Consider the following 16,067-nt stretch of genomic DNA (forward strand, 5'->3'; position numbering starts at 1 on the left):
CCCCAGGATAAAGCACTTAATAAAAATAATGAAATGAATGTATACTTTATGACTGTTTCCTGTAGGAGGGGGATAGGAGGGTGAAAATGCAGAACATGGTGCGTTTCCCGCTGCTTGGCATGGACATGGCACCCCACATGGTGAAGAGGAGCCAGAGCAGCTGGAGCCTCCCCTCACACTGGTCCCCCTGGAGGAGACCTTACGGTCTAGGTCGTAACCCGGATGACTATCTGTATGACCTGTATGCTGTATGCAATCACCATGGAAACATGCATGGAGGGCACTACACAGGTAACGCCATGCATGAGGGCAGATGTTTGAAGTTAAAACTTAGCTTTGCTTATTTCAGATCAGGTCAGACACTGTTAATAGAGGTGATTAGTGCTGGTTACTTTAAGATTATACTGATGTATATCTAATTTATGTTTTGTTGAACACATAAGCACTTAGTAGTAGTGCTGCAAATGTAATTGTTGACTAGACAGCCTGCCATTTATTCCTTATTAACAAAATTAAATATGAATCTGAATTCCAAATTCACTTCTAGTTTGTACTAACTTGGTCAGTGATGGCTCAACAGTAAAGGTACTGAACTAGTAATCAGGAATCGCTGGTTCAATCCCCACCACCACCCCCAAGTTGCCACTGTTGGGCCCCTTGAGCAAGGCCCCTAAATCTTAGTTGATCCTTAGCCAACTAAGTGGCTATACAACTGTAAGTTGCTTTGGAAAAAGGTGTCTGCTAAATGCAGTATATGTACTAACATGCATTATACAGCCTACCTTAACGGTCGAATGTAAACCTAGAACATCCAGCGACGGTGTGAGGCCCCGTCTCAAATACGAAAATAATCGTCCGTGTTTTGACTCACCATTTTTTGCGTCCAGATAATTGGTTGGGAGTTTTCTAAACTCAGTTACCCATTGTTTTTAGATGCTTTACACGTCGACATTTTGACTAAGCGATTGCTAACTGAATTGCCGTAGGATTGCTAGGACCGCCTCATAGTGCAAATCAACCAGTAAACATGAGGCACTTGAATGGTATGTCAATGAAAAACGTTAAATCGCTAAAAACAAACCTTAAATTTTAAATTTTACAGTTATGACTTGAGTCACTTTGAAACCGAGGTCAGAAAGAACTGAATTCTGGAGCATTAATGTTTTTATTTTTTTTAGCTTACTGTAAGAACTCGGTGGACGGACAGTGGTACTGCTTTGATGACAGCGATGTCCAGCCCATGGCTGATGAGGAAGTGTGCCAGCAGACAGCTTACATTCTGTTCTACCAGAGGAGGGCAGCTATTCCCTCCTGGTCTGCCAACAGCTCAGTAGCAGGTAAGTTGTCCACATAACATTTACCCATAAAATTGGATTTAAAATATTTAGGACAAATATATAAATATATTTTGAATGCATAGTGTCTTAATATTTTAGTAAATGTTTGTAAAGGTGGTAAAGTTTAGCTTGTAGTGGTTACAAGAGGAACATTAACAGTATAGTATCCGTAATAAGCTGAGCGTTTATACATTCATATCACCATGTGCATACTCTATATTCTATACTCTACAGACTGTTGTAGGGTGAAAGGGCTCTTTGAGGCATGCGAATGATGCTACTAGTGGTAGGAATGTAACCAAAACAGCTAGACAATTCTGTTACTCAAGATATTTTACAGCATAGCTATAAATTCTATGTATGTAGCATTGTATACCATCTTGTACAACAAGTTATTGTAAACAATGCATTCTGCTGCTGGTTTAAAAACAGTGATAAGCCTCATCAGAAGTAGCGCTGACACATGAAGTATTTAAATGTATTTCTCTATAATGACTGCAAGCCCAGCAAAGCAGCTCCAAACTGCTGCTCCCTCCATCATATTTTAGAGTTGGAATGAGGCTATAGTGTTTGTCTTCAATATTTAGGTAGTTCTTTTAAATATGCGGATTTCCTTGCATTTTTCTATCCTTGATGCAGTTTGTGTTCTTGGTGTGAGCTTTGCAGGACAGCCACTCCTAGAGGAACTAGCAGCAGTCCTCACATTTCCCCATTTGCAAATAATACTACAAAAATCCCATTTGTAGGACAATTATGGATGAATGAACATCCAAGTCTACATGAATTTAAAGCTTTTGTAGTCTTATCCAGCTATTTGGAGGTTCTCCAATCTTTAATTTAACATTTTCACATTCCTGTTTGGAACACAGTGGTGAGCCACGGCCCATCATTGCTTGTCTAAACTAAGCATTTGGTGAATCCATCTTGATCCCCTCACATCTTAACAGTTCACCTGTTAATGTGCAATGTTTTAGAATACTGTAATTCAATATCCAATCAACTTTTTGTGCTTATTTTGCCCTGTCCCAACTTTTTTGGAGTGTGTGGCAGGCATCAAATTCCAAATTTGCTTATATTTACAAACCACAATGAAGCTAATCTGTAAAAACCTTAGAAATCTTTTTTTTTTCTACTTTTATCAGTTAAATAAAGATTTAAGAGAATTAACAAATCTCAGTCTTCTTTTTATTGCATTTTACAAAATGTCCCAACTTTTTTGTCAATTTGGTTTGTTTATTTTGTGGGTGAAATCCAAGTCATACCAATAACCTTTCTTCATCTGTATTTTGTGACTGCTGACACAGTTTGGACACATGCACACGCACACACACACACACACACACATCTGGTGCCTCTTCCTCCTTTAAATGTGTCTGTTTTTTAAATAGATTGTATAATGGTTGCTTTGTGTAATGTATTACTTTGTTTGGGTCAGGTTCCACAAGTTCCTCGCTGTGTGAGCATTGGATCAACCGCCTCCCTGGCAGCAAGCCGCCCAGCCTGGCCTCTGGAGCTTCCTCCCGCCGGACGTCCCTGGCCTCTTTGGCTGAGTCCATGGAGTTCCCTGGTGACCGCAGTGAAGACGACGGTGAGAAGCGCGTTTACTTCTCTTACCATTTACTGAACTCTTTATTCAATTTTTCTTGCAGATAACTGATTTTCAGACTGTTTCACAGTGTTTGTACACTTGCACAGTTTTTCCTAAAGTGGCTGTTTAATAAACTTCTGCATATCTGCATGTCCACCACAGAATAAACAGTACTGAAGAATGCTGGACATGCGATTATAAAATTACACTGCTTTGTTACCAGACGTTCAAATTCATATTGTAGTTTATTGGTCTGGTGACATGGTTTGTAAGACCACAAAATGAGAACTATTCTTAATAAGTAGTATTCAGGTCATGTTGTGTATATATGGATGTATTGACTATTTTATGATGTACACCTATCTTATAGATACACTTTGTGGGAATACAATTACTGACTCCAGCCCATTGATTGCTTTATACACTTTGTTACTCTTTTTAGCTTAATAGAACCCTCACAGACCCAGATGTTTATTTGTAAGTGGTCATTTTACATCACTGCATATTATAGTGAGTATTGAACTGATATTGGTGTAATATTAGAGATTTTACAATAACAATAGTAACCCCATTTTCTAAAAGTTGGGATGGGTCAAAATAAAAATATTAAAATAATAGATTATTCACAGCTTTAAAACACTCTAGCACACTCTCTAGCACACCAGAGATGACATTTCAAACTCGTCGGGTCGAAACTCAACTCTGCCTTCCGGCAGGCTGGGCGCCTACACGAACAACGATTGGCTTTTGTTCAAGGAAGGTGCCGGAGTGGACCTCATAACTGATGCAATTACGACCTCTGCACAGAGACGAGGGATAATGTGATCAAGCTGATCCACATATGAACTCACCTCGTGCAAGTGAAAAGATGCAGTCGGCTACTGCACACTTGTCGGAGGGGGCGTGTGTTAGTCTCGGCTCTCCTCAGTCAGGGTGGAGATCAACATCAGTATAGAGGAAGCGTAAATCAATAGGGTGATTGGATACAACTAGATTGGGAGGAAAAATGCACAAAAAAAACCACATTTCCCAAAAAGTGGGTGAATTATCTAATGCGCTAGCCCACAAACGCTGACATGATTGGCTGTATCTAAGAGAGGGTGGGTCAAGGGGATTCTTCACTGCTGAAGCAATTATTGCATCTACTGGCTGGTCGAAGACGCCTGCACAGAGACGGTGAATGATGGAGATTCCTGTGATTCCTTATGTTAAACAGTCTCAGGAAGGTGAAAAACGGTTAGCTACTACACATGTCAGAGGGGGGGTGTTTGTTGGGTACAGCCCTTTTTAGTCAGGGTTGGGGTCTACAGCAGAGAGGAGGATCTGGGTAATTGGCTAAGACTAGATTGGGAGATCTGCATTTGGTTACATCTTGTGCCATTCTTAATTTGAATCATATTAGAACATTGTGAAACAGTCAACATTGTCTGAAAAACTATCTATTTCATCTTTATCTTTAAATGTATTCTTGATCTTCTGCATACTGACCTCTTGACTTGAATTTTCTCTTGGTGACTGTCTGTACTCTTCCTTCTTTAGCTCTAGCACTAACCTCAGGATCTGTCGCCTCACTCAGTTAAGCCAAAAATGCATGCTGCTCTTTTCATTCAGTTTAGTATCAGCGCATTAGTTTAAATCTCTCTCCCCTTTCATTAAGGAGGATTCTCCACCCGACCCTTTGTGAGGAGCATTCAACGTCAGAGCTTGTCTTCCAGATCCTCCATAACCAGTCCACTGGCCTTTAGTGAGAATGGGATAAAGCCTTCCTGGTCACTGTCTGCCAAACTCCAGATGAGGTCCAGCTCACCCTCGCGCTTCTCTCTAGACTCACGCTCGTCACCCCCACTGGAGAGGATTGGAGAGGCCTGTGATGACAAGGTGTCCACGTCTTGCTTCGGAGGTTACAGCAGGCACGAACGCCAAACTAACAGCAAAGCCCCTCTGGCCATGATGGAGGGCAACAGCAGTGATGACGGCAGTGGTAAAAAGATCCTGGATGAGGCCTATGTCAGGGCTCCCACTGTAGCCGACAAGAAGAGCTCCAAAGGAGAACCCTTGGAAAACAACAACCAGATCAATGCTGTCGACCAGAACGTGCATGGGACTCCCTCTAGAGAGCCAAGGCACAAAAGCTCTGCAAGCTCAGCTTCGAAAGCAGAGGTGGGCGTTGCCAAAAAGACTTCGACTAAGACCAAAGGGGACCAAGAGAGTTCAGCCAAGAAGAGGCAAAGCACTTCTGTTCATAGGTCTCCTTCTTCTCAAGTGTCTTCCAGTTCACAAGGGAAAGGTGCCAAAGTGACGAATTTAAAAGAGAAAAGTGACCATCCCAAGACTACCAGAACTCCTTCTGGAACTCCAACAAAAAAGAAAGAGTCTTCCCAATCCCAGGAGCCAGGAACAGCACCTGGAACCACTAAAACCAATCAGCGCTTGACCTCCACCCCTCAGTCTTCTGCATCCCCATCACCCACTGTGAAGAAAAGCTCCTCAGCGACTGACAAGAGCTCCACTGTGGCATTGAGCAGGAAGAAACTGGCTGAGAGGAGCAGCTCCGGGCGGGATTCGTCCTACGCCAGCCCTGTGACGGACAGGCCCCGAGCCCAGTTGAAGGGCGCGGAAGGTGGGCGGCTCGAAAGAAGGGCGGTTAGGAGTTCAAGCAGCAGCTCGTCTCTCACCAGCCTGCGCTCACCCAGCATCTCCTCCAGGGATCTGCGCCGGAGCAGCAAGTCTGAGGACAAGGGCCTGTCTTTCTTCAAGAGCGCCTTGAGGCAAAAGGAGACGCGGCGCTCGGCCGACCTGGGCAAGAGCGCCATCCTGACCAAGAAAGTCGGCGAGAGGACGTCCAGGTCCAGCAGTCAGACCAAACTTGGTCTTGGTATGGACGAGGGTAACGGGGAAGGAAACTCCTCTACTGCCTCACTTACTAGCAAGACTGCCAGCGAAGACAAGGAGACCTCGAAAATCTCTACCCCTGTCAGACGCTCCCTGTTACAAGGCAAGTCCAAGTCTTCCAGTTCAGAGACGAGTCTTCAGTCTCCTGTTAACGGGAAGAGACCTCTTGAAAAGATGCCCTCTTCTCGAAAGCTTTCCTGCAGCATGCAATCCCCTGCACGGGCAACACGGATGCCTCAATGATGTTCATATGATCTAAAATAGTAGTTTAGTTATTTTCTGTAATGCAGCTATTTTTTGACGTGCCTAAGATGTGTATACACACGTACACATATAGATATATACATATATGTGCAGGTGTGTTAAAAAAATAAGTGATATAGCATATAAACTATATGGCCAAAAGTATTTGGACACCTGACCTATTTCAAAAACAAATAGTATTAAAACAAATCTAGAGTGAACAAATCTAAATAATATTTAGCTATAACAACAGCCACTCTTCTGGGAAGGTTCCTCACAAGACATAGATGTATGCATTGGGAAATTTGGGCTCATTTGGTCAAAAGAGAGCATTAGTATGGCTGGGCACTGATGTTGGTCAAGAAAGCCTCAATTGATGCTTGAGTTCATTCCAAAGCTGGGCTCTCAGTTTCGTTAAACTGAGCCTTTCTTCATGTCCTCACAGACCTTGCATTAATGGGTGCAGTCAAAAAATATGGAAGGGTGTTACTACAAGCTTGGAAGCATCTAATTTCCTTTCTCTAATTGATTTATTACACCTGTTAGCAGGTGTAGTGTGTAGCAGTGGTTGAAACCCATAAATTCACTACTTAAAAATGGGTGTCCCAATACTTTTGTCCATATAGTGTACGTTTTACTTTTCTTAAAGAAAATCTGTATATTATGAGAAGCGCCTTTCAAACCCTGCCATGAAAGCGAATCGTTGGCAAGGTGCGGTGTACGAATATACTACTGTATAAATTGATTAGGAATGTTTGAACTTAGCACTTTGTATATATTTTCTGTCTCGAACAAGGCTCAACCATTGAGAAGTTGTGTGTAAAATGTATTTTTCCCCCCTTTCATTTTATTTTTAATAACACTGTTGAACTGGTTTTATTTAAAAAGTCAGATGGTCTGTAGGTTCCTCTAAATACTGCTCGACTTCTACACTTGGTGCTATTTAAAGGGCAACATTTCTCTGGTATTTACGAATGGATGAAAAGCAGTTGAAGCCTGACACGGTAACCTTTCCTCGCTGTAGTGTTTATGCTGGTGGTTAGAAGTACTCATACGCACCTTGTAAAGCCTGTTGTGATATTCCATTTATTTGTATATTATGGATAAACAAGTGTTCCAGTAGCGCTACTGCCTTTAAAAGTGTACGCACCATCGTCAGCTCTAGACCAATAGCCAATTTGTAGGAATAAGCGATCTTAAACTTGTAATTAGACAATCGTCTTTTAATTTTAACACTTAAAAAGATATATTGTATCTCTAAGCAGAGGTAAAGCCAGTGTAGCTCTGCATGATTTTCTACTTTGTCAAAAACACCTTTCATAAACGTCTTCTTTTTTTAAAATTATTATTATTATTATTACATTTTATTCCATTGCCAACATCTTTGACCATGGATGAGCTCCTTGTGTGTCAGTTTGTATCTCCATAATAATCTGTGCATTACCAGTGCAATAGTTCAGAATGACCTAAACAGAGCAAAATATTTACTCATGTATCAAAAAATATACATAAATATATATATAGATATATATAAAATTACCTACAACATAATGTATACATTTTGAAAATGCTGTAGGGTTTTCTCCTTGGTGGTTTTATAGAGAACTATTTTAGGTATGCAATAGAAGTGAAAATGAAAGTAAGAATTAAGGATTCACCTATAAATGCTGCAATGCTGTGACATCTCTCCGAAAGTTGCTTTTTTGTGGGGAAGATAACATAAGATATCCGGTTGAATTTTGCTATGTTATGCAAACTCGATTTTCTATATATTTTATCTTGAATAGAAATAAGAAATTCTGAAAGGATTTAATGTAGTAAAGGTAAAATATGCTGTGCTGTAACACAGATTTTTTTTAAGTGAGCTAACTGCTATTATATACACTGATCAGCTCAACTTTGTAGTTCTACAATTGCTGACTGTAGTTCATCTGTTTATCTACATACTTTTTAGCCTGCTTTCACCCTGTTCATCAGTGGTCAGGACCACCACAGAGCAGCTATTATTTAGGTGATTGATCATTCTCAGCACTGCAGTGACACTGACATTGTGGTTGTGTGTTAGTGTGTGTTGTGCTGGTACGAGTGGATCAGACACAGCAGCTCTGCTGGAGTTTTTAAACACTGTGTCCACTCACTGTCCACTCTATTAGACACTCCTACCTAGTTGGTCCATCTTGTAGATGTAAAGTCAGAGACAATCACTCATCTATTGCTGCTGTTTGAGTTGGTCATCTTCTAGACCTTCATCAGTGGTCACAGGACGCTGCCCATGGGGGGCTGTTGGCTGTATATTTTTGGTTGGTGGACTATTCTCACTCCAGCAGTGACCATGAGGTGTTTAAAAACTCCATCAGCATTGCTGTGTCTTATCCACTCATACCAGCACAACACACACTAACACACCACCACCATGTCAGTGTCACTACAGTGCTGAGAATGATCCACCACCCAAATAATACCTACTCTGTAGTGGTCCTGTGGGGGTCCTGACCATTGAAGAACCACATGAAAGGGGGCTAACAAAGCATGCAGAGAAAAAGATGGACTGTAGTCAGTAATTGTAGAACTACAAAGTGCTTCTATATGGTAAGTGGAGCTGATAAAATGTACAGTGAGTGTGGAAACAAGGAGGTGGTTTTAATGTTATGGCTGATCGGTGTGTATGTATATATATATACAGTATATATATATATATATCTAAACAGAATTTAAATGTTTTTGTTGGCTCTTAGTGTGTAGGGTGAACTACACACAATATTAAATAATAATACTATTCATTCTTACTCAAAGTCACTGACTGATGCAAATTGTGTCAAATTATTTATGCGAAGGTCACGCAGCAGTCTAATGCACTAGCACACCACTGTGGAATGTCGGCAGAGCCACTAACCTGGCTTGGCGTTCACATAAACACAATTGGCCTTGTTTAAGGCATAAGCCAGTATTAAAAACACCAGCTTTTGTCTCTTTGCTGTTGTTAGATCTCTGCATTGGTAGCTGTTGGAAATGTAATGACTTGTGAATCTACATCATTATTAGACTGGACAATGAGTGTATAATTATCATTTATAGACAATATATATGAATAATTTAGCTTTCCAGTGTGTCAGAATTGAATTGTAACATTTATGTATCTATATGCTGGCTCTGTATTTCCCAGGCCTGCATAACATGCAGAACATATACAGAAAATCACAAGGCTGTCACAGGACGATGCTGTAGGGAATGAGATCCAGGTTGTGATGGAGATTTGGTAGCTACATGTTTACCTCTGCAAACAGTGCAAGCATTTGTGTCACACACACACCACTGAAAAGGTCATGTTTTCTTCACATTGGTTTCAGGGAAAATGTACAATTCATCCTTATTGATTAAAATCCTCCCCTCAGCTGAATATTTTCGGAATGGTGTGCCAGATAATAATTTGTTTAGTGCAGGCAGAAGCAGAATGTGAGCAATAGCAATCTGATGACCTTTATCATATAAAATTGCTAATTATTTTATGAATGTCCAGATGAGAGACTTTAATTTTTTTCATAGGTTCATTTGCATAAAGGTTTTTATCTGTTGAGGAATTCCTTGCAAATGCTTGGAAAATTTGAATTAAGGGTGGCATGTGGGTGCTGTAGAGCTCCCAGGCCCTGGGTTCCAACATCTCAGTAAAGAATTTGGTATATTTCTCTTATGTCCACATAGGTTTGCCCACAGCACCCCTAAACATACCAACAGATAAATTGGCAATTCTGAACTCTCCCTAGGTCAGAAGTGACCAAGTCATTGTGTAACTGTGTTTTTTCCTAGTGAGGTATTGACGGCCTGTCCAGTGTGTATCCATTTGAGAGTGGCGCTGGAGTGTTAGTTTGATGAATTCGTCCATGCTGACTGATCCACTGTGACATTTTAATCTGTAGACGTTTTTAATTGTCTGGCAATATGATGCACATGAGCGTAGCACTCAAATTGAAAAATATGCAGCCTTCACGTTTGATTCTCTGTATAACCTGCTTATGGAAGTCGGTTTGTGTTGTGAGAGCACCAGGTATGGATCAGATCATTAATATGGGTATACTGTTACAAATGGAGAAAACGATGGGTTCGTTATCTCGGCCTAAAATTATGGTAATATCTTACATTTACAGACAGATTTTTTTATCCATTAATTTAAGTTTATCGTTGGTTTTCTGAAAATATACTAAAATATACTGGGTTAGAAATACACAAGCAGCAACATAGATTGTTAATCTGATGATGGTGAATTAACCTAATGTTCTAGAATGTCTTTTAACCTTGTAACACGGCCTTCTCATTCCTTGTGGGTGATCATAATTGACTTCTGCTGACCAAGGGCAGAAAAAAACCCTCAAACTGTCACCTGATGTGTCCTATGGGGCATATATGTAATTCAAGAATCACTGCTAAAATGTAGGTGGAACCATCCAGTCAAGCAAGTTTTACATTGCCATGTGCTTAAATGCTACCATGCAGAAATGCCACTGCTCCAAATACTCACCTGATTAAGGTTCATGACTTGTCATTTTGACTAAAAATAAAAACAGGAGCAGGTGCTTATTCTTCTTTCTTGGTAGGCCATGGATTCCTTACAAGCACTGTTTGCTAAATCGGTTAAGAATGTCACTTTTGATCTAACAGTCTGCTTTTTTAGGTCAGGATCGATCCTGATCCCAATATTTAGCATTGAATGTGTACATTCCTAACAAAATCTGAAATTGTTATTATTATTATTTACCATTATTACTTATACTAATAATTCCACATTCAACCAAGTTAGTTTCATGCTTCTATTGAAAGGTTCCCCAGTCTAAAATATGAAACTGACACTAGTTATGTTGTTAGTCTCAAACAAATCTGATCTAAGAATGCTATTACTGGGGCACATAACTACGTATTAGCCAGTAATCCAATTTTTTTTTTTTTTTTTGTGAGGACACCCTTTTTTTTTTTTTTTTTTAATCTGTGCACTGAAAATACCATTTGAGGAATTATGACGAACAGTATTGCATGACACACTGACGCATGCACGTAACTATGCAAGTGATTGTTGCTAAAAAAATAACCAATATTTCTGTATGTCAGTAGTAGAGAGCATGAATTGCTTCATATTGCTTTTTTGCACACTTGTGTCTTGTTTAGTAAAAGATTGAGATGGGAGAGCATTACGATGGTTCCATGTTTTATAGAAACTAATATTGGAAACACATCACAACCGATAGCGGATTTTTGAGCTTTTAATAGAAATTTTCTTCCGTATAGGTTGAGAGTTTTGTTTTTATGTCTTTAAAATAACCTCAAGTCATATTGACTTGCTTACATGTCAAATGTTCTACAGGAGCAATTAGATTTCATCTTTGCAGCACCAGAAACACAAGAATTCACTATACACGTGCACATTTTTATTCATCATGTCCTTCTTGACTATTTGTGTTGTCTGTTCTACAATTAACAAAGACTTCATGCCTCTGATGTCACACTGTAGCATATCAAAAACAAAACAGCCACCTACTCATTGTAGTTCAGTAGGTTTGCAAATGTTACGTAGTATATTTATGTGACCGAGTATCTGCAAATATGATGGGTGAAAACCTTTGGTATCTTTTGGAACAGTGGTTCTTAAACATTTTTACAGCAGGGTTGCAATGGACCACGACAGTGACCAAAAGCCAGTCGTGTAGGCTGCATTCATTCATTCATAAATGTATAGGAAGAATAGGCTTATTGTAGGTTATAGAACTGTGGGATGCACCACCCACTAGCTGCAGATCGATTCCTTTATGCTTATAATAAACTCTAAATATTATTGTAACAAGTTATTTATCCTGTTCTCAACACTGGACCTGAATTTGTATACTACAGAAAATAGAATCATTAAATACTCTATAAAGTTGGTGCTCATTTGATTGAATATTGGGTTTTCTTTCAGAACAGTATGTCATTTTGACCAAGAAAAAAATATGTAATATTTGGGACAGTACCATGTTAATGTTCTGTTGCATGAGGATGGATCAGTGGCTTTGTTAATTTATTTGTAAGTTTTGTTTAATGAGGATGCACTTTTAAAACGCCTTTCATTTCGTTTTTTAAACGACTGCCTTTATTTGAGAACATTTGTATTTATGACATTGGTCTGCCAATGTAAGGCAACGGTTGAAATGTAATTAAAGGATAGACCTACATTACAGGTCTAAGCTCAAATGAATGACTTGCCATGTTTGTTTGTGTCCATTTTGCTGTATAAAGCCAATGTGTGCTCTTGGCCACTAGGTGGAGCTACTGACCTGTACTGTTTTGGGGGCTGAATTATCAGAAGCTGCTGCGTTAGCTTGTGCGGTGGATTGGAGTTGATTGTCGCGATTTTTATTTAAATTCTTTTATTTTTTTATCCTAGAAAAGTCATTCTAAATCCACTTTAACATGAATTCAAACATAAACAATACAAAGACTACATGTTTGTCTTACCTTTTTGAGTTTTCATAGTTATACACTTAAAAAATACCAACAACAGTTTAAAAAACGAACTTGTTTCCTAAATATGCAATTCTATCTATCTATCTGTCTGTCTGTCTGTGTCACTTATCTATCTGTCTGTCTGTCTATCTATCTATATGTCTGTCTGTCACTTATCTATATGTCTGTCTGTCTATCACTTATCTATATATATATATACAGTGCCTTGCAAAAGTATTCAGCCCCCTTGAACTTTTCAACCTTTTGCCACATTTCAGGCTTTAAACATAAAGATATGAAATTGTAATTTTTTGTGAAGAATCAATAACAAGTGCGACACAATTGTGAAGTGGAACGAAATTTATTGGATATTTTAAACTTTTTTTAGAAATAAAAACCTGAAAAGTGGGGCGTGCAATATTATTCAGCCCCTTTACTTTCAGTGCAGCAAACTCACTCCAGAAGTTCAGTGAAGATCTCTGAATGATCCAGTGTTGACCTAAATGACTGATGGTGATAAATAGAATCCACCTGTGTGTAATCAAGTCTCCGTATAAATGCACCTGCTCTGTGATAGTCTCAGAGTTCTGTTTAAAGCGCAGAGAGCATCATGAAGACCAAGAAACACACCAGGCAGGTCCGAGATACTGTTGTGGAGAAGTTTAAAGCCGAATTTGGATACAAAAAGATTTCCCAAGCTTTAAACATCTCAAGGAGCACTGTGCAAGCGATCATATTGAAATGAAGGGAGTATCAGACCACTGCAAATCTACCAAGACCCGGCCGTCCCTCTAAACTTTCAGCTCAAACAAGGAGAAGACTGATCAGAGATGCAGCCAAGAGGCCCATGATCACTCTGAATGAACTGCAGAGATCTACAGCTGAGGTGGGAGAATCTGTCCATAGGACAACAATCAGTCGTACACTGCACAAATCTGGCCTTTATGGAAGAGTGGCAAGAAGAAAGCCATTTCTCAAAGATATCTATAAAAAGTCACCTGGGAGACACACCAAGCATGTGGAAGAAGGTGCTCTGGTCAGATGAAACCAAAATCGAACTTTTTGGCCACAACGCAAAACGTTATGTTTGGCATAAAAGCAACACAGCTCATCACCCTGAACACACCATCCCCACTGTCAAACATGGTGGTGGCAGCATCATGGTTTGGGCCTGCTTTTCTTCAGCAGGGACAGGGAAGATGGTTAAAATTGATGGGAAGATGGATGGAGCCAAATACAGGACCATTCTGGAAGAAAACCTGTTGCAGTCTGCAAAAGACCTGAGACTGGGACGGTGATTTATCTTCCAACAAGACAATGATCCAAAACATAAAGCAAAATCTACAATGGAATGGTTCACAAATAAACGTATCCAGGTGTTAGAATGGCCAAGTCAAAGTCCAGACCTGAATCCCATCGAGAATCTGTGGAAAGAGCTGAAAACTGCTGTTCACAAACGCTCTCCATCCAACCTCACTGAGCTCGAACTGTTTTGCAAGGAAGAATGGGCAAAAATTTCAGTATCTCGATGTGCAAAACTAATAGAGACATACCCCAAGCGACTTGCAGCTGTAATCGCAGCAAAAGGTGGCGCTACAAAGTATTAACGCAAGGGGGCTGAATAATATTGCACGCCCCACTTTTCAGTTTTTTATTTCTAAAAAAAGTTTAAAATATCCAATAAATTTCGTTCTACTTCACGATTGTGTCCCACTTGTTGTTGATTCTTCACAAAAAATTACAATTTCATATCTTTATGTTTAAAGCCTGAAATGTGGCAAAAGGTTGAAAAGTTCAAGGGGGCTGAATACTTTTGCAAGGCACTGTATATACAGTATATATATATATATATAGATATATATATATACATATATATGTCTGTCTGTCTATCACTTGTCTGTCTGTCTATCACTTATCTACAGTGTATCACAAAAGTGAGTACACCCCTCACATTTCTGCAAATATTTCATTATATCTTTTCATGGGACAACACTATAGACATGAAACTTGGATATAACTTAGAGTAGTCAGTGTACAACTTGTATAGCAGTGTAGATTTACTGTCTTCTGAAAATAACTCAACACACAGCCATTAATGTCTAAATAGCTGGCAACATAAGTGAGTACACCCCACAGTGAACATGTCCAAATTGTGCCCAAATGTGTCGTTGTCCCTCCCTGGTGTCATGTGTCAAGGTCCCAGGTGTAAATGGGGAGCAGGGCTGTTAAATTTGGTGTTTTGGGTACAATTCTCTCATACTGGCCACTGGATATTCAACATGGCACCTCATGGCAAAGAACTCTCTGAGGATGTGAGAAATAGAATTGTTGCTCTCCACAAAGATGGCCTGGGCTATAAGAAGATTGCTAACACTCTGAAACTGAGCTACAGCATGGTGGCCAAGGTCATACAGCGGTTTTCCAGGAAAGGTTCCACTGAGACACTGGCTTCGCCAGGGTCGACCAAAGAAGTTGAGTCCACGTGTTCGGCGTCATATCCAGAGGTTGGCTTTAAAAAATAGACACATGAGTGCTGCCAGCATTGCTGCAGAGGTTGAAGACGTGGGAGGTCAGCCTGTCAGTGCTCAGACCATACGCCGCACACTGCATCAACTCGGTCTGCATGGTCGTCATCCCAGAAGGAAGCTGACGCACAAGAAAGCTCGCAAACAGTTTGCTGAAGACAAGCAGTCCAAGAACATGGATTACTGGAATGCCCTGTGGTCTGACGAGACCAAGATAAACTTGTTTGGCTCAGATGGTGTCCAGCATGTGTGGCGGCGCCCTGGTGAGAAGTACCAAGACAACTGTATCTTGCCTACAGTCAAGCATGGTGGTGGTAGCATCATGGTCTTGGGCTGCATGAGTGTTGCTGGCACTGGGGAGCTGCAGTTCATTGAGGGAAACATGAATTCCAACATGTGCTGTGACATTCTGAAACAGAGCATGATCCCCTCCCTTCGAAAACTGGGCCTCATGGCAGTTTTCCAACAGGATAACGACCCCAAACACAACCTTCAAGATGACAACTGCCTTGCTGAGGAAGCTGAAGGTAAAGGTGATGGACTAAACCCAATTGAGCACTTGTGGCGCATCCTCAAGTGGAAGGTGGAGGAGTTCAAGGTGTCTAACATCCACCAGCTCCGTGATGTCATCATGGAGGAGTGGAAGAGGATTCCAGTAGCAACCTGTGCAGCTCTGGTGAATTCCATGCCCAGGAGGGTTAAGGCAGTGCTGAATAATAATGGTGGTCACACAAAATATTGACACTTTGGGCACAATTTGGACATGTTCACTGTGGGGTGTACTCACTTATGTTGCCAGCCATTTAGACATTAATGGCTGTGTGTTGAGTTATTTTCAGAAGACAGTAAATCTACACTGCTATACAAGTTGTACACTGACTACTCTAAGTTATATCCAAGTTTTATTTCTATAGTGTTGTCCCATGAAAAGATATAATAAAATATTTGCAGAAATGTGAGGGGTGTACTCACTTTTGTGATACACTGTATATATATACAGTGGGGTCAAAAAGTATT

The 16,067-nt window shown here is 40.2% G+C and overlaps 1 protein-coding gene across 1 annotated transcript in view; it reads left to right on the forward strand.

The window, feature by feature from the left end:
* Positions 1 to 6,894, forward strand: part of usp31 (ubiquitin specific peptidase 31) — a 40,580-nt gene extending 33,686 nt beyond the window's left edge. Inside the window, exons 13-16 of the mRNA XM_063012399.1 lie at positions 66 to 291; positions 1,179 to 1,337; positions 2,773 to 2,925; positions 4,583 to 6,894. Of these exons, the coding sequence (XP_062868469.1) occupies positions 66 to 291; positions 1,179 to 1,337; positions 2,773 to 2,925; positions 4,583 to 6,060 (2,016 nt within the window). The 3' untranslated portion in view covers positions 6,061 to 6,894. The remainder of the gene's footprint in view (positions 1 to 65; positions 292 to 1,178; positions 1,338 to 2,772; positions 2,926 to 4,582) is intronic.
* The last annotated feature ends 9,173 nt before the right edge of the window (positions 6,895 to 16,067 follow it).

Source organism: Trichomycterus rosablanca, chromosome 2 (genome assembly GCF_030014385.1).
Source record: "Trichomycterus rosablanca isolate fTriRos1 chromosome 2, fTriRos1.hap1, whole genome shotgun sequence".
Classification (NCBI taxonomy): domain Eukaryota; kingdom Metazoa; phylum Chordata; class Actinopteri; order Siluriformes; family Trichomycteridae; genus Trichomycterus; species Trichomycterus rosablanca.